Source organism: Triturus cristatus, chromosome 6 (genome assembly GCF_964204655.1).
Source record: "Triturus cristatus chromosome 6, aTriCri1.1, whole genome shotgun sequence".
Lineage (NCBI taxonomy): Eukaryota > Metazoa > Chordata > Amphibia > Caudata > Salamandridae > Triturus > Triturus cristatus.
Window position 1 is genome coordinate 1,841,317,595 of NC_140589.1, and position 26,131 is coordinate 1,841,343,725.

The following is a 26,131-nucleotide window of genomic DNA, read 5'->3' on the forward strand; positions in this document are numbered from 1 at the left end:
GATACACATCTCTTTGCGCTTGACAGAGGGCGATCTTTAAAAGAGAAGTCATCTTGTACCACCTCGGATTGTTCCTGGTATTCCTCTTCATCTGTGTCGTGGCTTTTTATTTTAAGTTGAGATGGACTGTAAGGGACCCCATAAGGACCACCCTCCTCTGACTCCTGCATTTCTAGAAAATTGGATGGAGTAAGCGGTAAAATGTTTGCCCAAGATAAATCCTCTGATGAAGGCTTTCCTGCTTCAGGTATCGGTAGTCGACGGTGGATACCTTTTAATAGAAATAGTCGTCAATGATCTTTGAGAAATTGGAGACTTGAAAGTCGTAGTCGACGGCGTCGTCGTAATCGACGTAGACTAAGCTGTCGTCGTTGTTAGAGTCACAGTCGACGATGCTTTCGTCGTGGATGTTGTCGACGTCTTCGTAAGCACCGTAGACACCTTCACTTTCGTCAGCAGGTCTGACGACGGAGCCTTCGTCTCCGTAGTTTTCTTGTGAGGAACTGAAGAGGATGCGGACTTCCTTGTCATTGGATTTACTGATCTTTGGGTTTTTTTAGAGTCAGTTTTCGACCCAGAAGGCTCCACTTTTCTTTTTGGAGTGGAATGAGCCTCTTCCTCCTCCGAACCAGAGACAGATATGGCCTTCTTCTTTTGAAGCCATAAAAGCAAACGAGCCTCTCTAACCCTCAGTGTTTTTGCAGGAAATGTCCTACAATGCTTGCACTCCTTAGGGACATGCTTAGGATGAAGGAAGTATAAGCAATCTTTGTGGGGGTCCTACGAGAACAGTCTGGCCTTCCCACAAGTTCTACAAGGTCTGAAAAGCCTCTTCTTAGTGCTGTCAGACATTTTACAACTGAAGAAAAGAGGCAATACCTCTGTTCCAGAGCAAAACTGCTGCAGAAAAAACACGGCAAAAGTTCTCCAAGGAACAAACTGAGCACAGCTCAGGGAGACTCCTTCTCACACAACAGCGGTTGGAAATCTGAGGTATGGTGGCTCTGCTGGGGATTGTGATCTCAGAGCTGTCGTCTCATTGGTCGATATTTGGGTCATATAATAATGGTACTGGGTTACTAAAGTATAATGCATTTGTATGGTATTAGTGCAGTTTTTAAAATCTTTTCTTTATACTGCTATTTATTTTCTATACCGTGAGACTCCCACCATGACGACGGGGAAGATACAAGCATGTGAATCTATGAAAGATTCAATACTGGAGAACTGAAATGAATGTGTAGGAAACACCGGAGTACTTTTAATGTTAGCTTTAAAGAGAACTTTAAAGTTTGCCCTCCTCTAGATTTGCCACATACTAGCTACACCTTGGTACACCGGTATCCTTCAACGCCGCCGTACCTCCGGGTTGACGGCATATGGGCTGTGTGCTTCGAGACATATGCAAGTTAATTACCGCGGCCGGCCCATAAGGGTTGTAGGCTCTCTGCTGTGTACCTTGGACTCTTAATAAAGGTTTTTGAAAGAAAAAAAAAAAAAAAAAAAAAAGTTTGCCCTCCTGGTCCATTTTCCAAAGTAAAGTGGCAAGCAGAGTCTAGCTCTGCCCACCAGTCTCTGCCTGACCCTCTCTAAGGGCATAAGCAGAGCACAGAACGGTCCCTTTTGCCAGCTTACAGCCTCGCCTGCCTTGTGATGCCCTTCTAAAACCATAGACCCCCCCCCTTGCTCCGAACCAATTCACCACATGCAGAGAGCAGTTGGTAAATGAGAGCACATCTGTCTCAGTAATTGGGAATCTACCTCCAGAGTTGGACCTGGTATGTCTGAGTTCACATGCTATTTCTTATTTTGGGGACAAAAACTTGGAATAACTGGATTTAAGTACAGAGATAGTAGCTGGAATAATAATTTTTGGCCACATGTAATTGGGCTATATTGTGCACGGTATTCGCATACACAAGGACACTACACACGGATCATCACAGATGTGTTTGATTTATGAATTACTGTTATCAGCTATCACTAGTAATGACAGTCAGACTCTTAAGTGCCTAAATTCAGTTCAACTAGCGTGATTTAAACTAGTAGATAAAGTTACCTGACACTACTTCCTACAGGTAAATGATGAGCAAAAACACCAAGCATTTGCCTGGCTTGAATTCAAATAGGAGATGAGTGGTGATATGGCAGTCTTAATTTGGATTTGAACATTCATTCACAGCACAGAGAGCTAAGTAGTCTCGGACTATCTGCTGAATGGATTTCCAGTACTTAAGTCTGCAACCACTTAATAAAAATTACTACTCCATGACTTGCATTCAAAGCAACATAATAACCAGTGACTGATATTACTTTACTGCCATATAAATTTCACAAGATGAACAGTCGTGATTGATTTCCTTGGAGACTCCTTGAAACTGTACAGGAAACAGTCAATTTCTGTGACTGCGACAAGTAGCTGGAACTTTTTTCTACACCCTCTCTACTGAAAAACTGGAATCAGACAATGTCATCAAGTAGAGAATATGCATGGGGTTGAATTGCTCCAAAGTAGTGGGTGCAATGCAATCATCCCATCATCTGAATAACCTACAATGTTCTCCAAAAGATCCCTTTCTTCTTGGTCGTCATCAGCACATCATGTGCCATGGTCGTAGTGGAAAGCATCAGATTAATTTCCACTGGAGGTTGCAGAGCTTGAGGCATAGGTCTATAAGCCACTCTAGGATTCAACAAGAATTTGCAGTTGGGAAGCCGGACATCTTTTAGGATCAGAAGCAGATGAGAACCTGGCATAATGATCTGATACCAACTGATGCAATTCACTTATCAAATTCCCACTGAACCTTAGCATGAGCTGTGAGAAAGTGGCTCTGTATATACTGTTCCCCAATAGGTACAGTGTGTACAGAGTCCACAGTCCCTAGAGGTTTGGCAGAGGCTAAAGTTAGATATAACCTTACTCTCCAAAGTGGTAGGTTGGTCGAGCAGTAAGGCAGTATCAGAGGACAGTGTAAAGCATTTGTTGCACACACTCAATAACTGAACTCTAGACCAATGGTTTATATATAAAAAATATATGCTTGTTTCATTTTAGAACCAACAATAGGTATTAAAATATACTTTCTCAGAATGAGATGCTTTATATAAATACTTTTGCAATATGTGATTGGCTTTTGTAGAAAGTTACAAGTGGTTGCAATAGGTAACACAATTTTAAACACAATAATGCATTGAGTTCAAACGAAGTTTCAAGTTATTTGCAATAGATTACTTTTAGGATTACTTTTGGAATTCCAGGACTGGATCCTAGATTCAGTCCTGGGTCAGTACTTAGAAACAAGTGATAAAAGTCTACTTAGTTACTGTTATGATTTTTAGACAATATTTTCCTATTTTAAAAGTTGACACTTAGAAAATATTTCATAGAAAACAGTCAATGATTCCCTATGGAAGAAAATTCAAGTTGCAGGTATAGTATGTTCTCGTTACTTTTGCAATCCAGTACTGGGTTTCTAGACTCAGTACTGGGACCTTTATACAAAACAGGTAAGTAATTAAGTTTTCACAATTTATACGATTTTTAAAGAATATTTAAAGTTTGCAGAAATCGACACTTAGAAGAAATTTCACAGAAAAACAGTCAATGGTTTCCTATGGAAGAAAATTGGGTTACTGGTAAGTACGGTTGTGAATCTTTTTCAGGGTCAGTGCTGGGCACCAAGATCCAGCACTGGGAGCTCACCTAATAGCAGGTGAGTATTTTCGTTACTCGGCTGATTTTTGGTGAATATTTTAAGTTTTGAAAAGTCCACACTTAGAAGAAATTTCAGGAAAAACCAGTCAATGTTACCCTATGGAGAAAATTGAATTATCGGCTTTAAGGTAAGTACTCGACTGGCAAAGTTAAGGTTCTGGGCATAGACTCAGGGGTCTCCCAGGGTCAGGTAGGTACAGTTGTTTCACCCTCAGCGGCACAGGGGCAGCCGGGTGCAGAGAGAGTTAGGTCCAATGTTATACTATGGGAGGCAGGGCGGCCTTGGTTGGTGGCTGCTGACTAGCAGGCAACGCGGCTGTGGGAGCTGGGCTCCTGGTCACTTGCTCAGGGCAAATGGGGAAGTAGATAGGTGTAGAAGTTACACTGCCAGGGCCACTCGGGCAGCTGGGTGCAGGGTGCTTTTGAGCCTTCGGGCGCTCAATTGATTTCAATGGGAAAGCTCCGGTTTAGAAAAAGACTGCAAGCTCGGGGACGAAGATTCTTCAGGTGCCACCACCACTTCGAGAGGTAAGTTGGGTAGTTGGAGAATAGGTAGGTACCCCAGAGTTGGGCACAGGGGGCCGCAGGGCGCCGGGTGCAGGGGTGCCTTTTGGTGTCGGGAAATCTTACCCTCTGTTGATCGCGGTTGGGGGGACACCTGGTTCTGAGGCTGCAAGCGTAGTCAGGAGCGTCGAGGGAAGTCCTTCGGTGCCGGACTCGGGGTCACAGTTGCCGTGGGGTCGTCCTTGTGGTCTTTGTTCACTCCGGCACAGGCCAGGCTTGGCGGGTGCTGAGTGTGAAGGGTTCACGGTTCCGGGCTGATGCCAGGGATCAGAAGCAGATTTTTAGTAGAGCCTCTACTCATGGGAGTCCTAGGTGCTTAGAGCCAAAAGGTAGCCAGGTCCTCCGGGGTTTGTGAGGTTGCTGGCCACAAGAGATGCCGGGTTGGATCAGGAGCAGGTTCGAGGGTCGACAGGCCGGTAGGGCTGGGGCCAAAGCAGTTGGTGTCTTCCTCTTCTTGGCAGCTGCAGGGCAGGTCTTCTTTCTTCTTGCTCTTCTTTGTATTTCGGAATCTGGAAAAGGAAGGTTCAGGGTGCCCCTAAATACTAGATTTAGGGGCGTTACGGGTAGGTAAAGGGCAGGGACCAATGGGTCCCTGTCCTGGGGTGGGTACACCCCCTAATCTGCCACTCTCCTGTGGGAGGGGGGCAGTAGCCTAGTCCTGATTGGGTACGGCCTCCCATCTTCAAGATGGCGAGCGCCCGGAGATGTGCTTCACCTCGCCTCCCCCACCTGAGGGGTGGGGTTGGCAGGCTGGCACATCCCCTGTCCTTATTTGGGGTTTCCGGCCAGGCTTCCCGCCAGAGTGGGGGTTGCCAGTGGCCTGGGGAAGCTCACAGAGGCGGCATGCCTTTGAACCTTCCCCCTGTCCATCCTGGGGGAGGAGATTTAGCACCTTCCCCAGGATGTGCATTGTTGCAGGCCCAGGAGATGAGGGGCTCTCCTACCAAGGGGTCCAGCAACATGTCTGCTGCGTGGCAGCCTAGGCAGCCTCCCAGACCAGACGTGGATTGTAGGTTAGGTTTCAGGGGGCATCTCTAAGATGCCCTCTGGGGTGCTTGGTACATTAAATCCCACACTGGCATCAGTGCGGGTTTAATGTGCTGAGAAGTTTGATACCAAACTTCTCAGTCTTCAGTGTTGCCATTATGGGGATGTGGAGTTCGTGTTTGATGAGCTCTCAGCACCATGTACTCTTAAATGGCAGCACTGCACTTACAGTGCCCAGGAATGGACCTGGGTACTGTAGGGGCACATGGCTCGTGCTCCTGTGCCCACACCATTTGCATAGGGCACCCAGCTAGAGGGGTGGCCGATGTATGTCAGGGCAGAGTAGGTGGTGGGCATGGCACACAGGGATGTGTGCCATGTCGACTCTTTGTTTTGTCTTGTCCCCAGACACTCAGCCTGCAAGAGCAGTGTGTGTGTGTTAGGGTACAGGGCCTCTAAGGGTGGCACAATGAGTGCTGCAGCCCTTAGAGGCCTTCCCTGATCGCAAGGCCCTGGGTACCTAGGGTACCATTTACCAGGGGCTGACATGTGGCCCAGGTTTGCCAAATTGGGTTTTAGCTGTTAGGCAGTTTTTAGGGGAGGAACACAGGTCCTGGGCACCTGATTGGCAGGAGCCCAGGGCACAACAAGGAAAAGTGCATCAGCTATCAGGCAAAAAAGGGGGGTGGGGGGGGGGGGGGGTTACTCCAACAGAAACCCACTTTCTTACATGAGCCGACTGACTCTTCATAATGTTTGTTGTGGGATCATTCATCACGGGCACCATATCCCCAGTTAGAGTCCTCAACATCTTTGTTTTCCTAATACCCGTTCAGCAGGTCTTCTTGATCTCTGCCTTGCTCGTACTGCTCCTCCTCCCGGTCTTCTTCAGTATGTGGATTTACATTGGGCTGGTAGCAGTCATGAATGGATCCTCACCATGAGATTCTTTTCAGTATCAAATGGTCTTTTAGATGAACACAGATCTATACAAGTTCTTTTGGATACATCCATTTTGTGAGGGAAACAAAAATTGAATTGACCTGAGCTAGAATCTAAGAACAGTCACTTCATGAGAGAACTGCTCTATGAAGCACAAGTAACCAATGGAAAGTGTACAAAGCCACCTGAAGAGAAAGAAAATTTGACTGTGAACAGAACTCTGTAAAGAACTTTCTTCAACAGGACTTCAGGTTCAAATTCTGACTTACAGTAGCCTTTGGAGGATTGGAGTTCAGGTCTGTCTTCAACTCATTGTTTGGATATTAGGCCTTTTCTAATGAGGTAAGGGGGCTTTTAACGCAAATGTTTTCTATGGGTTTCTCTCGAAACTTAAACACACTGATACAGTTTATTAACAATGGAGCCCCCAGTTAAAAAGTGGGGAATGAGTCAAACATGCAAATCTATGAAAGATATCAACGCTGAAAAATTGGCTTAACAGGTAAGTAACTTCTTTCTTACTTTGCATGTAAGAAAGAAGATACAATGCTGGAGAACACAAACACCAGCATTCAAAGTTCTACATAATACACTTACCACTCACACTTAAATGGGGGAACCTAGTATCATCCGGCAAATATTTAACTACATGTCTATTACCTTCATTATATCTGTTAATCTGTAATAAAAGCAAGTAGGTCTAAATACACTGTATAATTTAATAAGGAAACTATTTTTTAATAGTAATTTTAGAAAAACAACTCAAATCAACCAGTTAAATTTAAACTGTAGAAATACACCAAAAGTGTCTGCTTGAAATCCCCAAAGTAGGCATTATTAATCTCTGAATGATCAAAAGTAAAAAAAAACAAATAATTAAAAAAAAAAACATACTGAAGAAAAACTTACCTTGCAGATTGTGTATTTGGAGTAGAATGGATCTACGGTAAAGAAAAAACAAATTTTAAGTATTTCATTCAACATAAATTAAAAACTAAAAATGTAGTAATACAGACAATCTGCTTCACACGGTCTGAGAGACACATATTACATATATGCATGTCAAAGTAATGCCTGCAAATACCAGCTTTCTGAAAGAAAGCCCTTAACATGCAACAAACTGGTCAGTGCAAACATGGCCAAGAAACCGGAAGAATTCTATTGCATTGTGCCTCTTTTTAAATTACTGTGTTAAAATATCAATGCCAGAGTGATAGACAGTTTGGCTTTCATTTAATAGCATAAAATGCATTTCATTGACGCAGGCTTTTGTAAAACATGGTACGTAATGTGACCAACTCAGTTACATAATTAGTCCCTTAGTTTATGGAGTACAAAACACTGATACAGATAGTTAAGAAAACATATAATCTACTATGAATGAACTATCTAAAAATTGTGCACCCCGTATTTCCATTTAGGTGCTAATCAGTTCAGTTCAAAATGCTTTATTCGGCATGTTTAAACAGCCACATAGCAGACATAAAATAACACACAACATCATACAATAAAGCTTTAAAAAAATAACAGGATACAGGCCAATTACCCCAAGGGTTGTTCAAGTTACCATCCCCGTATAAAGTGCAAGTGCATGATGGGATGAGCAATATAAAACAAATAAAATGTTCAATAGACTTTCAATTTATATGGTCAAAGAACAGACATAGCAGCAAGAATACAGCAAAACAATGCCAAATAAAGTGCAAATCACAATTCTGGACATGTGCAAAGAGTCGCTTATATTGCTCACTCGCTAAAGTGACAATGCAACTAATAAAAGGCCAAGAAAATTACATGATAATAGATTTCCTGGCACACATACAATTCAGAATATAAGTAGCTGTATAAAAACATATATCTGCACTCTCCAGATTAAACAGTAACTGCATTGCATTCTTTGTAGTCCGGACATTGTATTTTAAAAAGATAGGTTTTAAAAAGTGACGTCTTAAAAATACATAAAATTTACAAAAAAGCATAAAATGGCAACAACTCTGTTTGGATAAATCATCACATGGGCATAAAATATTACTAGGCTGCCTGGTGATAGGAAAGGACACAAGATGGTGTACTATTCCAAGCCTTAGCCGAGTGAGAACAAAACGATGGGATCTTCTTGTGACTTCGGTCAAATATGGCTGGAAACCTTCATTTAAATTGTATTCACCATAAAAGGCGTAAGTACGCTGGTTAAGATGGACAGAATCTCTAGATTGTCTCGTATATCGTAAGAAGGACACCTTGAGATCTAATTTAGATATACTGGCAGCTTCCTCGGGAATTAAAAAGGGATCTTGATTAAAAAGGAGCTTGAACCAGTAATAGATATGTCTGAGCCAAGGTATATACAGACAATGGTCCAGCCTTAGACAATCTCTTATTACTCTTTGTGTGAAATAAGGTTTCGGTTTTAGACCAGATGGAACGCCATAAAATCAGAGGGCGAAGGGCTGCAAGATCTTCAATATAGTCTAGCCCCACCTCTCTGTGAATTAATTCTGTGGAAGCTGATGTGGGGGTACACAGTAGACGTCTCAAAAATGAGTTCTCATCAAGTTGGATATGTTTACCACTAAGGGTATGGTGCCCCCAAACTCCAGCACCATATAAAGCAGAGGAGATACATCTAGCTTTATAAATTGAAATCATGTCGTTAATTCTACTGTTCCCAAGCTTGGAGGCAAATCTAAACACTCCATTAGTGTTCTTTACCATTTTAAGGCGCACATTTTCACATTCCTTGTCCCATTTTCCATCACCAGAAAATGTGATACCGAGGTAACAAAAACTGGTCACGAGTTGAATTTTATTCTCATCCAGGAAGAACGTCTTTTTAGCACCTTTCTTGCTCCCGCAGGTCATTACATAAGTTTTTTCTTTGTTAATTAACAGTTTCCTATCCTCAATAAACCTACAGAAGCAATTAATTAAACGTTGAAGGCCTATTTGAGTACGTGACAAGAGGACGGCGTCATCCGCATATAACAATATTGGGATGAAGTCGCCATCTACTCTGGGAGCATCTGCAGGAACTTGCCTAAGAATTGAGTCAATTTGGTTGATAAATAAAGAAAAAAGCAGTGGGGCCAGAACACAGCCCTGCCTGATACCTCGGGTCACTCTAAAAAAGGGGGTGGATTCCCCGTCCGGTCCAAAACGAACCTTGCACGAGAGCCTTTCATATAATCTGGCCAAAAAGTGCACGATATCTACTGGGGCGCCCATTTCCAGTAGTATTGGCCACAAAATAGAGTGTTCGACCAGATCGAAGGCACTACTAAGATCGGCGAAACATAAAAACAAATTCCCCTTTTTAACCGTGACATATTTACTTATTATAAGGTCGAGGTTCAGGCACTGCTCCATTGTACCCATTCCCCTCCTGAATCCATACTGCACTGGTGATAAAATGGTATTTTCTTCTGCCCATATCTCCAGTCTATTTAGGAGTATCCTACTCAAAATTTTAATCGATGAGTCCAGGAGGGAGATAGGGCGATAATTTCGTGCCTCCGACCTAGAACCCTTCTTAAATAGGGGGACTATAATAGATTGACCCCAGGTCAATGGAAGTTTGCCTTCGATAGCAGCATTAAAAATGCGAGTTAAAATAGGTGCCCAAAGATCCATCTCTTGTTTATATAAATCCACGGGGACAGCGTCTGGTCCTGGGGCTTTGCCCCCTTTACTTTTTGTCAGCCCCAGATAGACCTCCTCCAAACTAATGGATAGGGGTGACGATGGCCATACAGAGTTGTGATTGTCTAGCAAATCTAAAACCAACCTATCGGGATTAAAAATTTTAGAAAAATGATCAATCCAATCATTGCAATTTACATAAGATGTTATTTCGGGAATGGTATCATTCTTAAGAAAAGGGCAATTAATTGTCTCCCAAAATAGAGCATTATTATTTGTGTTAGCAGCTAAATTTAATTTATGCCATAGCTCTTCCTGTATTTCTTTTTTACGGACTTTCAGGGAGGTCTTATATTTGAGTCGTTCAGCTTTAATAAGGGTATTATCCCTGGGTTTAATATCCAATGCAGCTTTTAAACTCGACAGAGCCTGTATACAGTTATTGTCGAACCAGCCAACAGACCTGTTTTTTGGTGGCCTACTCCTCCCTGTCAATAAGCCAGCGATAACAGAAATAATTTGATGAAATTTGGATAGCAATATGGCAGGTGCTGTTTCGTTACTTAGGCAGTAGTCAATTTCTGTTTTGCATTTAATAATAACTTCACCCAGAAGTTTGACCGGATTAATATTGGTCCACTTAATTCTTGGCCCATTTGGTCTCACTGCAACAATATCTCCAATAAAAGTGGTGGTATCTGGATGTACATTACCCCACGTCAACAAAGTTACAGAGATACTGTTATGATCACTTACTGCTTGCTCTGTTACCCATAAATCAGTATAGGCAGTATTGCAGGAGAGAAGTATGTGGTCAATATTAGAGTGGGCACCCCTGCCTGTAAAAGTTGGGCATTTAATATTGCCCTTTTTCAGTGAACAGTCGAGCAACTCTAAATTCAATTTAGCTAGCAAATTATTAAGGGAGTTTCCATAATCATCATGAGGGAAATGGGTATGTGAAGAGTCAACATTATTACCCATTTCCCCCAGAAAGCCACAAATCCTTTGATCAACATATTGACAGGCCTGTATATTAAAATTTCCTGCCCACAATAAGATTGATTGGTTCCTGGAACCAGCCAACAACTTATCTATCTCACAACCTATTTCATAAACAATAGGACCCCTACGTGCATCAAAGGTATTATTATAATAATTAATAATAATTAAATCCTTGCCTGCAACATGCTCCAGTCGTAAATACTGGGCATAAGAAGACACCTCATGATAAGTGTTAGGTTTGAACTGAGTTAATTTAGTTGAAACCATAATTAAGAGTCCGGCTTTAGCCCTTCCTGCTGCCGAATTCACAGCCGGTGCCCAATATGTAATATAGCCTTCCACATGGATTGCCTCCTTATACCAAGTCTCTTGAAGGCAAATAATGTCGAACCCTTGTGTAATAAAGCCATTCCAGAATGGAGTATTTAACTTTGAACTTAGACCAGCTATATTCCAGGTCATGATGTTAAGACCTACCTCTGGTAATATTACATTTTTAGGTGTTATTTGGCTTGTTATAGCTTTAACAACACCCTCCTCAAGAATACTTCTTTCTTCTAGTTGGGTAATCGGAGATGCTACAGTAAGCTCCTCCTCGTGTAATATACCAGGTACAACATCTGATCTAGCCCCCGTTGGCTCTTCATTACTGGTAGTGTGATTATTTTGGACATTTGTTACCTTCAAATGGGTGTTTGTATAGTCAAATAAGCAGCAACCCAATATACTTTCATCACCCCCCAGTCAATCAACGGACTCCAGGCTACTAAACCGATTTTGCAAGGGGATAGGGTCTATAAGGGGGGGGGGTATCTATGCCAATGTCCTTGTAAAGGGCCCCTCCCGTTTCTACGTACCATTTCCCACCCATCAAATTTGGTGGTAAAGTGACCAGGGGGGTAAAAGTAAGTCAGAGGAAAGGCCTTAATTGACACATCTATTTTAGAATCATTCCAGTTACAGATGTAATCGACTATGGTGGGATCATCGAAATTAACTAAAATACAGTCCCCCTCTATATTTTTTGTCAAATGCCCAACCCATGGCGCCCTCCTAACCATAGTTATCTTACATGCTTTGTGCAGTGGAAGTGGTCTGTTTTTATTCAACCAGTGCACAACCCTGTTTCTCAAAGTTGTAGGGGACTCAACCTCTCGTTTACCCAGTAAGGGAACCCCTGTTAAGATAACAACAAATGGGGCAGCTTCGGGTGGTAGATTTGGGATATTTTTACCCCTTGGTGTCACCGGAGTAGTAGACTTGGCATCATGCTTATGTTGGGGCGCTTTACATTGAGCAGGTTGCTCATGGTCAGGCAGGACCACAGGTTTATTAGTTGTAGTCAGGTCCTGATAGGTCATAGACAGTCCTGGCAAGTTTTGTGGGACGGCCAAAACAGTTTCTACTCGCGTGTTATCCGATGAGTTACAAGCGCCAGGATGGTCCGTATTACTTCTAGAGTGGGAAAAACCACTAAGCCTTAATTCAATCTTAGACAAATGATCTTCAATCATATTTATTTTATCCTTTATAGGTTGAAGAAGAGATCTAATTGCGTCATAGATATTGGACAGATCATAGCACAATCCCTCCCCGCTACTTACAACATTTGCCCCCCCACTAACAGTTTGCACCACAGGTGAAGTGGAAACTAGGGGTGCATTTTTGCTGATCGGTGTAGCCGGTATATGCTGCTCAAGATGGGCATTAGATGATCTGGGACATCTCGAGTGGTTAGCAGGCTTTGGCTTTTTACTTCCTTTCTTAGCCTTTCCACCAATAGTGGGGGTATAACCATGCTTAATTTTAGGGACGGCCCCAAGATTCCTATCTCGCTGTTGTCTAGTGCAAGGTCCTGTAGTTGCACTATGTGTAGATGGTAACGGGCGGGGTGAACTCAACAGTGATTCAGAGACCAAAGACTGTTCACCCGCTGACACTGCAACTGTTCCACTAGGCAATAAATCATAAGTCGAGACATCAGTGTCAGAACAGGGCATTGCAGGACTAGTGATGATAAGTGGAGCCGGAGTACCAACATTAGCTATATGACCCAGCGAAGATCTCCTGGCCGCCGCGAGATCCTGGGATACACGACGTTCCAGGAGCGTGATTTCCTGGTCTATCACACAATTTACTTTGGTGATAAATTGGTCCATTGCTCCGGAATATGGGACTTTTGGAGTTTTCCCTTTCGTGTCTTTAGCTGGCATGGTAATGGGACAAATACAAGTACCAACTGGAATATAGCTTCACCCAACTGTAGACTTACACACTCTATGCCACACAGGTTTTATAAAGGCAATCAGAAGTACCTGACGGCAACACTCACATGTACGTCTTTAGGGGGGTTGCCCAGTCCAGTCTCTTCCTGGCGATGACGGGCAAGGACGGGCCCGCCCTTGGCCCGGGCTTCGCCCGGGCTCCGCCCGCGCGCGTCCCGCGCTGCGGGAGCTTTCCCTGGCTTAAGTAGGACACCGGCGCGCTATGATGTCATCAGGCGCTGCGCCGGTGTCTGAGGGTGCTGGGATTCGTAGTCTGCACAGCCGTTCCCCTCACGGCACAGGAATTCGAAGCGGTAGGCGAATGGCAGGATTCCCCACAAGTAAGCCGTTCCCCTCACGGCAAATGAGGAAAAGGCAAAGTCAAGCACTTTTGCTCCTCCGGCGCGTCCCGCGCTGCGGGAGCTTTCCCTGGCTTAAGTAGGACACCGGCGCGCTATGATGTCATCAGGCGCTGCGCCGGTGTCTGAGGGTGCTGGGATTCGTAGTCTGCACAGCCGTTCCCCTCACGGCACAGGAATTCGAAGCGGTAGGCGAATGGCAGGATTCCCCACAAGTAAGCCGTTCCCCTCACGGCAAATGAGGAAAAGGCAAAGTCAAGCACTTTTGCTCCTCCGGCGCGTCCCGCGCTGCGGGAGCTTTCCCTGGCTTAAGTAGGACACCGGCGCGCTATGATGTCAACAATCGCTGCGCCGGTGTCTGAGGGTGCTGGGATTCGTAGTCTGCACAGCCGTTCCCCTCACGGCACAGGAATTCGAAGCGGTAGGCGAATGGCAGGATTCCCCACAAGTAAGCCGTTCCCCTCACGGCAAATGAGGAAAAGGCAAAGTCAAGCACTTTTGCTCCTCCGGCGCGTCCCGCGCTGCGGGAGCTTTCCCTGGCTTAAGTAGGACACCGGCGCGCTATGATGTCATCAGGCGCTGCGCCGGTGTCTGAGGGTGCTGGGATTCGTAGTCTGCACAGCCGTTCCCCTCACGGCACAGGAATTCGAAGCGGTAGGCGAATGGCAGGATTCCCCACAAGTAAGCCGTTCCCCTCACGGCAAATGAGGAAAAGGCAAAGTCAAGCACTTTTGCTCCTCCGGCGCGTCCCGCGCTGCGGGAGCTTTCCCTGGCTTAAGTAGGACACCGGCGCGCTATGATGTCATCAGGCGCTGCGCCGGTGTCTGAGGGTGCTGGGATTCGTAGTCTGCACAGCCGTTCCCCTCACGGCACAGGAATTCGAAGCGGTAGGCGAATGGCAGGATTCCCCACAAGTAAGCCGTTCCCCTCACGGCAAATGAGGAAAAGGCAAAGTCAAGCACTTTTGCTAATCATATTGCAGAATTATCACTGTCTTCTCCGTGCCAAGTGATAACAATAAGCGTTCCTCTTGAATGTAGAATCTGCAATACATAACTCACTGAGCTCTTTCAACTGTTCAAATAATCGGTTGTTTAATTTGTGGTATTTTTTGTGATTGTACAATAAAGCGCACACAAATATTTATGTGAGATGGAATTACTTGGATCTTAATAATGTACTAGAGACGTAATACTAGTCCTAAACTTTGTACTTGAGGCACATATGGAGCCTAGTGCCAAACTGATGTAGGTGGCAAAGATGTAGCAGTGCCCTAGAATTAATAGACAGCTTAACTGACACTGAGCCTAACTGGTGGTAAAACTCTTGAAGACAAAGCATACTTCTGGATTTAAGCCAAGATAAATGAAAGCTGAAAAACATGAATTTCATGCAGCACTATAAGCCACCCTGAACTATAGTAATTCAGAGCTCATTCTTGCTATAGCTTGGTGGTGATGCATTGGCAACTTTCAGGAGGGGCCTGGATAAGGCCAAGGGTTGTTCCCCATCATTATTCATCATCGGAGTTTGACTCTTTGTCAGAGACCTTGTCTTCACAGACATAAAATGGCACAATCAGTGTTGAACAGATATGTAGAGGCTCATGTAAACAGCATCATTCACACTACAAAACTGTGGTGCACAGCCTAAACTTTGAAATAAACAAAGGATAAGAATGCAGTACGAGCGATTGCTATTGGCTTAGATTTTCTATCCATCCCTGTATGTTGCTTTAATGCACAAGTTACTTGTGTAATGATATATCTGTAGGAGACATTAGTTAGTGATAGATACCTTACCTTACCTTAAAATATCCCCAGGTGTCAGATTGGATCCAGAGAATTTTTCTGTAGCAGTACCCCCACGTGTCGGTAGGTGGCGTCGGTCAACTTCGCGTTCGTCGTTAGTGTCGTGATCGCCAGAATGAAGCTGTGGTATCTACTTAGACGCCACCCCTGAGTGCTGACGTCAGTTCTTTTACACGACATTACACGCCTGAAGCGCAGAGCCATACAAGACACTGACCTCTGCGGCACAAAACTAGGGCCCTGAAAGGGAATCCCTTACTCTAGAAGTCAGTTCTCAGAACGGGGAGAATGGGTGGGGCGGTACGTCTCTTATATTTCTCTTACAGATATATCGCTACCGAAGGTAAGTAACATGTTCATCTGAAAGAGACTATTAGTTATAGATTCCTTATCTTAGAATAGATACCCCAGCAATACCAACCCCGGAGGTGGATCTCCGAACTAAGTTCACACCAGAAAGTCCTGGACAACTAAATCACCAAAGAAGAAGTCTCTCCGGACTGGACTATCCAGGCAGTAATGCTTAGTGAACGTGTGCAGTGATGCCCACGTGACTGCCTGGCAGATGTAATTGAGGGGGACTCCACGTCCCAAAGCAGTAGAAACTGCAGCAGGGGCACGCAGCCCTACTGGTGGCTCCTTTTTCGCCAAGGAATAGCAGATTTTAATGCAAAGGACGACCCATCGAGAGATGGTTCGTTTTTGTACGGCCCGACCTTTCTTGGAGCTCATAGCCAACAAAGAGTTGATCGTCCACCCGGAATTGTTTTGTGCAATCCAGATAAAATGATAATGCACGTTTTGGATCCAGAATGTTGAGTCTCTCCTCCTCCTTGGAAGGATGCGTGGGCGAGAAGAAGGTAGGCAAAGTGATGGTCTGTCCTATGTGGAAAGCGGTAACCACTTTGGGAAGAAAAGAAGGTCTAGGAAATCCTTGTCTGGATGGACAGCAAGGAAAGGAGGTTCAGAAGATAGAGCCCGAAGCTCAATCACCCGGCGAGTAAAGGTGATGGCAACCAGAAAAGCAGTCTTTAAAGACAAGAGTCTGAGAGGACAATTATGTAGGGGCTCGAAAGGAGCACACATAAGGTAGGTCAATACAAGATTCAAGTCCCACTGGGACATTACAAAAGGAATTGGAGGAAAAAGGTGAGTAATGCCCTTAAATAATCTATTTACAATAGGAGACTTCAGGAAGGCGAAGAAAGGCCAAAATGGCTGAACGATTGCCTTTAAGAGTGCCCAGAGCAGAGCCCTGCTGGGCCAAGGAAAGAATGAAGAGGAGAACCTCTGAAAGAGGTGCAGAAAGGGGATGCACAGACTTTGCTGTCCACCATGCCACAAATTCATTCCATCTACAGGCGTATACCTTTTTGGTGGAGGGACGCCTGGCTGCCAAGATAATGTTCCAGACTTCGGGAGGAAGGTTTAAAGCCGTCAACTGTCGCCACTCAATCTCCACGCAAGGAGGTGGAGGCTGGACAGGTTCAGGTGGAGGACCGTCCCAAGCTGCTGCCACAGAAGATCCTCCCGAAGACGCAGTCTGATTAGAGGGTCGATGGCCATGTTGAAGAGCTCGAGATACCAAACTCTTCGTGCCCAATCCAGAGCCACAAGAATGACTTGGGCCTGGTCGTGATTGATCTTCTTCAGCACTCTGGGCAGAAGTGGTATAGGCGGAAAGGCGTATAGAAGACCACAATTCCACTCGCATCGAAAAGTGTCGCAGAGCGAGTGCCGCCTTGAAAATTCCAACATGCAGAACTGCTGACATTGCGTGTTCTCTTCGGTGGCAAACAGATCTAACCAAGGCTCTCCCCACAGTTGAAAGAGACCTTGCACCACCTCCGAGTGAAGACTCCATTCGTGATCCATCATGCACCTGTGGCTGAGTTCATCCGTCCTGGCGTTCAGAGAAACTGCCAGGTGTTGGCCAACCAGGGACAAGCCCTGATGTTCCAGTCACTTCCAAAGGCGAATAGCCTCCTGACATAGGGTCCACGACCCCACCCACCCTGTTTGATGCAGTACCACATGGCGGTGGTGTTGTCTGTAAACACTTGCACCACCCTTCCTCCGACAGAAGGAATGGCTTCACTGCAAGACGAATCGCCCGGAGCTCCAGAAGGCTGATGTGGAGCCCGGACTCCCCCATGTCGCCGCCCCATCCCAGGAGTGGTGCATCTGTCACCACTGTGAACGCTGGTTGGCGAAGGGAGTGGGATCTGCCATTGACGCAATCCTGGCTCGTTAGACACCACTGCAATTGGTGTGCAGTGCCCTCTGAAATCTGGACGCAATCAGAAAGATTCCCCTGATGCTGTGCCCATTGGAACTTCAGGTCCCACTGCAAAGCCCACATATGCCACCTGGTATGATCCACCAGCAGGATGCAGGAAGCCATAAGGCCCAGCAGCCTCAGGGTCATTCTCATCGAAATCCGGGATAGAGGCTGAAAAATCGGTATCATAGCCCGAATATACCGGACTCACTGCTCGGGAGGATAAGCCTGAAACTGCGGTGTATCCAGAACTGCTCCGATGAAAAGGAACTTCTGAGAGGGAATCAGGTGCGACTTCGGCACTAGTGAACCCCAGCGAGTGCAGGAGGTCCGCCATAGTCTGGAGGTGGGAAGACAACAGCCTGGGACAAGCTTGCCTTCAACAGCCAGTCGTCAAGATAGGGGAAGACTGGAACCCCTGATCTGTGTAGATGCGCTGCAACCACTGTCATCGCTTTCCTGAATACCTGAGGGGTGCTGGTAAGGCCAAAAGGGAGCACGGTAAACTGAAAATGCTCGTGGCCTACCGTGAAACGTAGGTAACGCCTGTGGGCTGACAGGACGGGGATGTGGAAATAGGCATCCTACACGTCCAACGCTACCATCCAGTCTCAAGGGTTGAGGGCAGACAGGACCTGAGACAATGTCAACATTTTGAACTTCTCCTTCTGGAGGAAGAGGATTGCCGTCCCTGAGATCCAAGTTAGGAAGCATGCCTTTTTCCTTCTTGGGTACCAGGAAGTAGTGGGAGTAACAACCACAACCTACTTCTGGCTCAGGGACTCGCTCTATAGCTCCCTTGGCCAAGAGAACCTTAACTTCCTGACTGAGAAGGGCCAAGTGATTCTCCGACATGCGATGGAGTGTTGGTGGCATGGAGGGAGGGGTAGTGTCGAAGGGGAGGGAGTAGACCCTTTGGACTATCTTCAAAATCCACCTGTCCGACATGATGTTGCGCCAGTGGGGGAGGTGAAGGTGGATCCTGCCGCCCACTGGCAACTGGTGGCCCTGAAATGTCGGACTAGAAAGGTTTGGAGGTTGATGCAGAGGGGGCAGTGGTGGAGTGGCCCCCGGACCCAGGGCACTGGGTCCCACTTCCCCAGCCACGCAGAGGCCGTGTGGCTTGCGCCGGCCTGTGGCCCTGGGTGGAAGGTGGTGAGACGTGGCAGGGAGGCCCAAGGATAAATTTGATACTTGTATAGCACACTACTCACCCGCAAGGGTCTCAAGGCGCTTGTACGAATACCGCTGTGGAACCCATCCTGGCTTTTCCTGTGAGGCGTCCACTCCTGGGCAACCCCAATGTGGAGGCCAGGCATCCTTAGCGTTGTGGGGGCCGTTGTGGAGATTAAGCAAGCTATTGCCCAGAGTTGCAGAGTGGGACTCCATGATTGGAATAGGCACCGAGGCGAGAATTATCAGGTCCGTGGAATTTTTGAGCCCAAGACCCGCCGAGGCGGGGAATTGAACCCTGGTCCCGGGCTAGACCTCTGCATCAGGGTCTGCCGCTCTAATCATTGAGCCACACTTCTCCACACACAGGGTCTGACCGTAACCCTAGAGTCCTTGAAGCGCTCGAGCGCATTGTCCACCTTGTCGCCAAACCGGTGACGGCCATCAAAGGGCATGTCCAAAAGGGTAGATTAGACATCCCCGGAAAAGCCAGTGGACCATAGCCAGGCATAGCGTCTCAAGGCTACTGACGTAGAAATCGTTCTACCTAGTGAGACAGCGGTATCCAGCCCACATCAAATGGCGAACTTCGCTGCATCTCTACCCTATGCGATCGCACAGGAGAGTACAGTCCGGGCCTCATCCGGGCACTGTGGCAGCACTTGCGCAACCATATCCCACAGAGAGTAGGTGTAGAGGCACAAGAGTCATGGGGTGTTCACCAACCGCATTCCTGAGCTGGCAGAAGAAAACATTTTCTTCCCAAGGCGGTCCAGCTTCTTGGGATTCCCTATCTGGGGGAACAGTAGTGAACATGCCTTTAGATGTTGAGGCTTGGACCACCAAGCTCTCAGGGGTAGGGTATTAGGAGAGGAAAATTGGGTCACCCGAGGCCGGGCGGTGGCGTCGGGCAATCATCCTATCCACAGGAGCCCCTGTGCTGGCCTTGGACCAAGTGCCCAGAAGGATGTCTGTGAGGGCCTCATAGAACGGCAGCAGGAGCTCCGACAAAGCCGCTCATCAGTCAGGAGGTTAGTCCTGACTAACAAGTTACTTACCTTCGGTAACGCTTTTTCTGGTGCATACAGTATCTGCCTGTGGATTCCTCATCTTGTGAATATCCCCTGCGCCAGCAGCATTGGGAAATTTTTCGTAGCTCTCCACGCCGACGAGGACAACGTCACAATAGCATGGCTCCGCACGCAGCTCTGCTGACGTCACTGGAGCCATAAGAGAGCCTCGTCGGCGTGATGACGTCAGTTCGGCCCTATTTCTCCGTGCCTGCGAGGCACACGGACGACCGACAACAATATATATATATATATACTGTATACACAGTGCATAATATTCAAACCAACACACAGTCAATGCATGAAAGCAATAGAAATAACACATTTCCTTTGACAGTAAAAAAGATTTTATCACATTATCACTATTGTAGGTATACAAGGATGGACAACGGGGAGGCGGGTGGGTCAGTGAGGAATCCACAGGCAGATACTGTATCCACCAGAAAAAGCGTTACCGAAGGTAAGTAACTTGTTCTTCTGATTGATACATCTGCCAGTGGATTCCTCACCTTGTGAATAGAGTCCCACAGCAGTCCCCACTCCCGGTGGAGGGTGTCCACCCTTCTATATCAAAAAGTCTTGAAGGACGGAATGTGCAAAGTGTCCGTCCCTCCTCACCTCGGAATCTAAGCAGTAATGCTGCGCGAAAGTGTGGAGGGAGGCCCAAGTTGCCACTCTACAAATATCCTCTACAGGAACACCTCTAGATAAGGCAGATGTAGAAGACTTTGCCCTGGTAGAGTGAGCCCTTATACCCTCTGGAGGTTCCTTACCGGCCAAAGAGTAACAGATCTTGATGCACAAGATAATCCATCTGGAAAGGGTGCGCTTGTGCACCGCTCTGCCTTTCCTGCAGCCAATGAAGCCCACGAAGAGCTGGTCATCCACTCGAAAGTCTTTAGTTCTATTGAGGTAAAAACTCACCGCCCTTTTAGCGTCCAAGCTGTGAAGCCGCTCCTCCTCCTTGGAAGGGTGAGGGGGAGGGAGGGTAATGGACTGCCCCAGATGGAAAGGAGTTACCACCTTAGGCAGAAAAGCAGCCCTGGTCCTGAGTACCATTCTTTCAGCATGAATGGTCAAGAACGGGGGTTTCGAACTCACTTACCCTCCTTGTCGAGGTAATGGCAATGAGAAAAACGGTTTTAAAAGACAGTAGCCTTAAGGGACACTTGTGCAAGCGTTCAAAGGGAGAACCCATCAAGTAAGTTAAGACAAGATTTTAGTCCCATTGAAGCACAATAAATGGAGTGGGCGGAAATGTGTTGGTAAGGCCCTTAATGAACCGTAACACAATAGGTGATTTAAACAAGGATGGCTGATCCAACAAGCAAAGGAATGCCAACAAAGCCGATAAATAACCCTTCACAGTAGCTACAGGAAAAACCTTGCTGAGCTAGAGAGAGAGCAAACTGAAGGATGTTGGATAAACGAGCCCTCAAAGGGTCAATAGACTTCTCCCCACACCAATGGACAAATTTGGACCACCTATAGGAATAGATAAGACTTGGTAGATAGACGCCTGGCAGACAAAATCACGTCCACCACGTCAGGCGGGAGAGAAAAAGAATTCAGGTTGCCCCGTTCAATCACCAGGCATGAAGGTTTAAGCTCTGGAGGTGGGGGTGTAGAACCTGCCCCTGCAACTGCGAGAGGAGGTCTGACCTGAGAGGGAGATGGAGCGGAGGGCACGAGGAGAGGTGGAGAAGATCTGTATACCACACCCTTCTTGGCCAATCCAGGGCGATCAATATGACTTGGGCCCGGTCTTGGCGAATCTTCCTCAGAACCCAAGGAATCAAGGGTATGGGAGGAAACGCGTAAAGGAGTCGTGAGCCCCAACTCAGCTGAAACGCGTCCCCCAACGCTCCCTGCATCGGATACTGGAGACTGCAGAATGACGGGCAGTGAGCATTCTCGTGAGTGGCAAACAGGTCCACCCGAGGAGTTCCCCACGTCCGAAAGACGTGACGAATCACCTCCGGATTGAGCCTCCACTCGTAGTCGGCAGAAAACTGCCGACTGAGACTGTCTGCACGCACGTTCAGAACTCCGGCCAGATGATTTGCCATCAGACAAATCTGATGATCCTGAAGCCAGGACCAGAGACGCAGAGCTTCTCTGCAGAGACAATGCAACCCCACTCCTCCCTGCTTGTTGACATACCACATTGTGGTAGTGTTGTCCGTCAGGAGTTGAACCAACTGACCGCGAAGGGAAGGGAGGAAGGCCTTGAGTGCCAAACGTATCACCCACAATTCCAAAAGGTTGATGTGAAGCAACCTTTCCTCTGGAGACCAAAGACCCTTGATCTCCAGATCCCCCAGATGCGCACCCTACCCTAAAGTGGATGCATCCGTTATCACTGTGGCCACCGATGGAGGTAGATGGAAGGGCTTTCCTTGAGACAGATTGCCCTCCACGCTCCACCAAGACAGATCCGCTGCAGCTTCTCTGGCGATCCTCACAGACTCCCTGAGATCTCCCTTGTGCTGATACCACTGCCTGCGGAGGCACCACTGGAGCGCCCTCACGTGCCAGCGTGCATGGTTGACCAACAGAATGCAGGAAGCAAACAGACCGAGCAGACGAAGGACCTTCAGGACTGGAACGACCGCTCCATTGTAAAACAAGGGAATCATTTCCTGTATGTCGAGAATCCTTTGTGGAGGTGGGAATGCTCGACACACAGTTGTGTCCAGTCCCGCCCCTATGAACAGGTTGCGCTGAGAGGGAACCAGGTGAGATTGGGGCACGTTTATCGGGAAATCCAATTTGTACAACAGCTGAGTTGTAACCTGCAGATGATTAAGCACCTTCTCTGGCGACTCCACTTTGATCAGCCAGTCGTCCAGATAGGGGAAAGCTGGAATCCCCAACCTTCTGAGATGGGCTGCCACCACTGCCATCACCTTGGTGAAGACTCGAGGTGCAGTAGTAAGACCAAACGGGAGAACCGCAAACTGATAATGTTGCGACCCTACCGTAAAACGGAGATACTTCCTGTGCGACTTCAGGATCGGAATATGAAAATACGCATCCTGCCAGTCAATCAACACCATCCAGTCCTCCTGTTGCAGCGCTTGAAGAACCTGCACAAGGGTGAGCATCTTGAACTTCTCCTGCTTCAGAAAAAGGTTCAAGATCCTGAGATCCAGGATTGGACGTAGCCTGCCATCCTTCTTGGGTATCAGGAAATACCGGGAGTTGCATCCCAGACCCCTTTCCTGCTCTGGTAACACCTCTATCGCACCTTTTTTCAGTAATGCTAGGACTTCCTCCAGTAGGAGAAGGAGGTCCTCCGAGCAAGCACCTTGGCAAGGAGGGTAATTTGGAGGGAATTCCCGAAAGGGAAGAGCATACCCATTTTCCACAAGATTTAGAACCCAAAGGTCTGTAATGGCAGATTCCCAATATTGCAGAAAATGGGTAAGCTGACCCCCCACAGAATCAACATGATCCAGAATGGTGGATCTAGGGCTGCTTTGCTGTGGCAAGAGGGAGGGGGGAGGAGGAGGGGGAGGAGGAGGAGGAGGGCTGATGACCTGGTGAATGACCTCTGTTCTTGCCCCTGTAGGTCTTATACAGGGTATTTTGCTGCTGCTGAGGCTGCCTGTAGGTCCGAAAGGACGACCTCCCAAAACCTCTATACCTTCTGTAAGAGGAACCTCTAGGCTGCGCCTGCAGGCCCAGAGACTTAGCTGTGGCTTTGCTGTCCTTGAACCTTTACAAGGCCGCATCTGCTTTCTTTCCAAACAGTCCAGAACCATCAACGGGTAGGTCTAGAAGTGTTGCCTGCACATCTGGAGAGAACTCCGACGACTTAAGCCAAGCACTTCTTCTGGCAACCGAGGAGCCCATGATCCTGGCAACAGAGTCCGCAGTGTCCAAACCACTCTGAATAACCTGTCGTGCAGCTGCTTGAGTGTCCGACAAGACCTCATTAAAATTCTGCCTGTCCTCCTCAGACAATTTAGGAGCCAGCTGTTTTGCAGAGTCCATTAGGGCGTGGGTATAACGGCCCAAAAGACAGATGGCATTTGTGGACTTCAAGGCCATACGTGCCGAGAAGAACACCTTCTTGGCTGACTGGTCAAGCTTTTTTGACTCTCTGTCACCAGGAACTTGAGTAAATGCTCCAGAAGACTTCTTCGAAGAGGCAGCTTGAACCACCAGGCTCTCAGGAGAAGGATGGTATGTTAGGAAGTCCGGATCTCCTGGAGCCGCCCTGTACCTCCTAGCAACAGATTTTGACACTGCTGGAGCCGCAAAGGGCTTACGCCAAACCTCCATAACTGGCTCAGTGATGGCATCATTGAAAGGAAGCAAAGGTTCTACTACAGTGGAGGGAGAATGAAGAACCTACGTCAAGATATTGGACTTAAATTCAGCCATTGGGAGCTGCAAGTCTAAGAGCTCCGCTGCCTTCCTTATGACTGTGTGGTAAGGAACCACATCCTTAGAGGGAGCATCTGAAGGAGGAGAAAGCTCCCATTCTGGGGACATATCAAGGCCACTTGCCTCCCTTAAGTCTTCAAATCAGTCATCGGACTCTTGCAGTTCACCTTCCTCCATTTCTTCTGCCCGATACCTCTGCTCTTCCAAAATCCTCTGCGCCTCCCGCCTGGATCTTATACTCAGAACCAGCATCGGCGGCGCCACACACGACCCAAATGGAGCCGGCGTCGAGCACGGTCGAGCTGACAGAGCCGGAGATGAAGGGAACGGCATTGACGTCCTCGGCGCCGGGAAGTGCCAGGACGACGCCGCTGGAAGAAATGGCATAAATGGAGCCTGAGCATAGGCCTGAGGAACCCCCAAACTAAAGGACATTGAACCCATGGGACCCGAAGGTGCTCCAGAGGGGTACATTGCTCTTGTAAAGACACCATCCATGGCATTCAAGTAATGCGATGGGTCTTGACCCGGGCCAGGGAAAGGTGGGTAAGGGCCCGATAAAGGCTGAGGCATTATCGGACTCAGGACAATAGGCGCCGACGGTGGAGCCAATGGAGTCGACGACTTATCAGGTACCGGAGCCTCTTCCGCCGGAGAATGCGTTGGCATCGGAGATGGAGCCGGAGCTGGAGAACGGTCCGGAGAAGCTACAGGCGAAGCCGGACGAACAGGTGCAGCCGGATTCGAAACCAAAGGAGAAGGAGAAACATAGTCCTTACGATGCCGAGGAACTGGAGAAGTCGATTTCGGAGCCGTCTCCTTATCTGAACGGCGTCGAGAGCCGTGCCTCTTCTTCTTCTTATGCCTCTTTGATTTTGAAGCATGACCCGACGTCTACTTCAAACCCGACCTCGACCGCCTTCGACCTTCCTTCCCCTTCCTCATCTTGGCCATGAACAGCTTGGCCTCTCTCTCCTTTAAAGCCTTCGGGTTCATCTTATGGCAGCAAGAGCACCCCTCGACGTCGTGATCCGACGACAGGCACCAGACACAATCTTCGTGAGGATCAGTGATGGACATATGTCCTCCGCACTCTCTACAGGGCTTGAACCCTGACTTCCTCGACAACATCTTCAGGAAGAAAGCAAGAGAAGACCAGAAACACAATCCAGAAATACAAAATAGGGGGGAGGAGCCTAGCGCACAACCAAGATGGCCGCGTAGGTGCGAGGCTCCCGAGGACCTCCGCAACCTCCTACATTTATCCTGTATTCATCCTGCCTCGGTTGAGGGGACTGTGTTGGTGAGCCTGAGCTGAGGTGGTACCCGTTTCCCGTTCTCAAATCGGACCTCGGGTGCCGGAGTGAGCACCGATTGAAGTTTGCAGCCTTCTCCTCGCCGGACCCCGGATTTGCGCTGGGGGGTGACCTGGTGGCAAACTGAACAACAACGGCGGGCTGGGCCTGGCGAGTCGCGTACCCCGCACTTTCGCTTTCACTTTCGCACCCCCTCGCCTTCTCTGCGAGTGAGATCGCGGAGCTCTTTGTGTTGGTGTGGCCTCGCTGGGGGACCCTGCCTGCCTGCCGGCTGTGACCCACCCCGCCGATCTGGGGTGGCCCCCCCGGAGCTCGTGGCCCCGATTGCCTGCCCTCTACGGCGTCGCTGGTGCGAGTGTGAGAACTGTGGCGATGGCCACGAAACAAGATGGAGATCGATCAAGGACCAAGTCAACCCGGCGTGGTGCCGTACATCAGGCCAACATCATGGACCGCTATACCCTCCAGAGGGGATCTCCTGGCGGACCACACAAGTCCTCTGAGGGCCCTTCTGATGCCCTGGACTTGCCCACGGATCTGACTCTGCAAGACGTCATGGGCGCCATTGCCGAGATGAAGGCCTCGGTGGGCCAGCGGTTCGATACCC

At 47.7% G+C, this 26,131-nt stretch overlaps 1 protein-coding gene across 5 annotated transcripts in view; it reads right to left on the reverse strand.

Moving 5' to 3' along the window:
• Positions 1-26,131, reverse strand: part of GTF3C2 (general transcription factor IIIC subunit 2) — a 906,867-nt gene that overhangs the window by 357,786 nt on the left and 522,950 nt on the right. For all 5 annotated transcript variants that reach the window (XM_085613289.1, XM_085613287.1, XM_085613288.1 and 2 more), the window contains one exon: positions 7,121-7,152. In XM_085613289.1, coding sequence (XP_085469415.1) covers positions 7,121-7,152 — 32 coding nt within the window. The remainder of the gene's footprint in view (positions 1-7,120; positions 7,153-26,131) is intronic.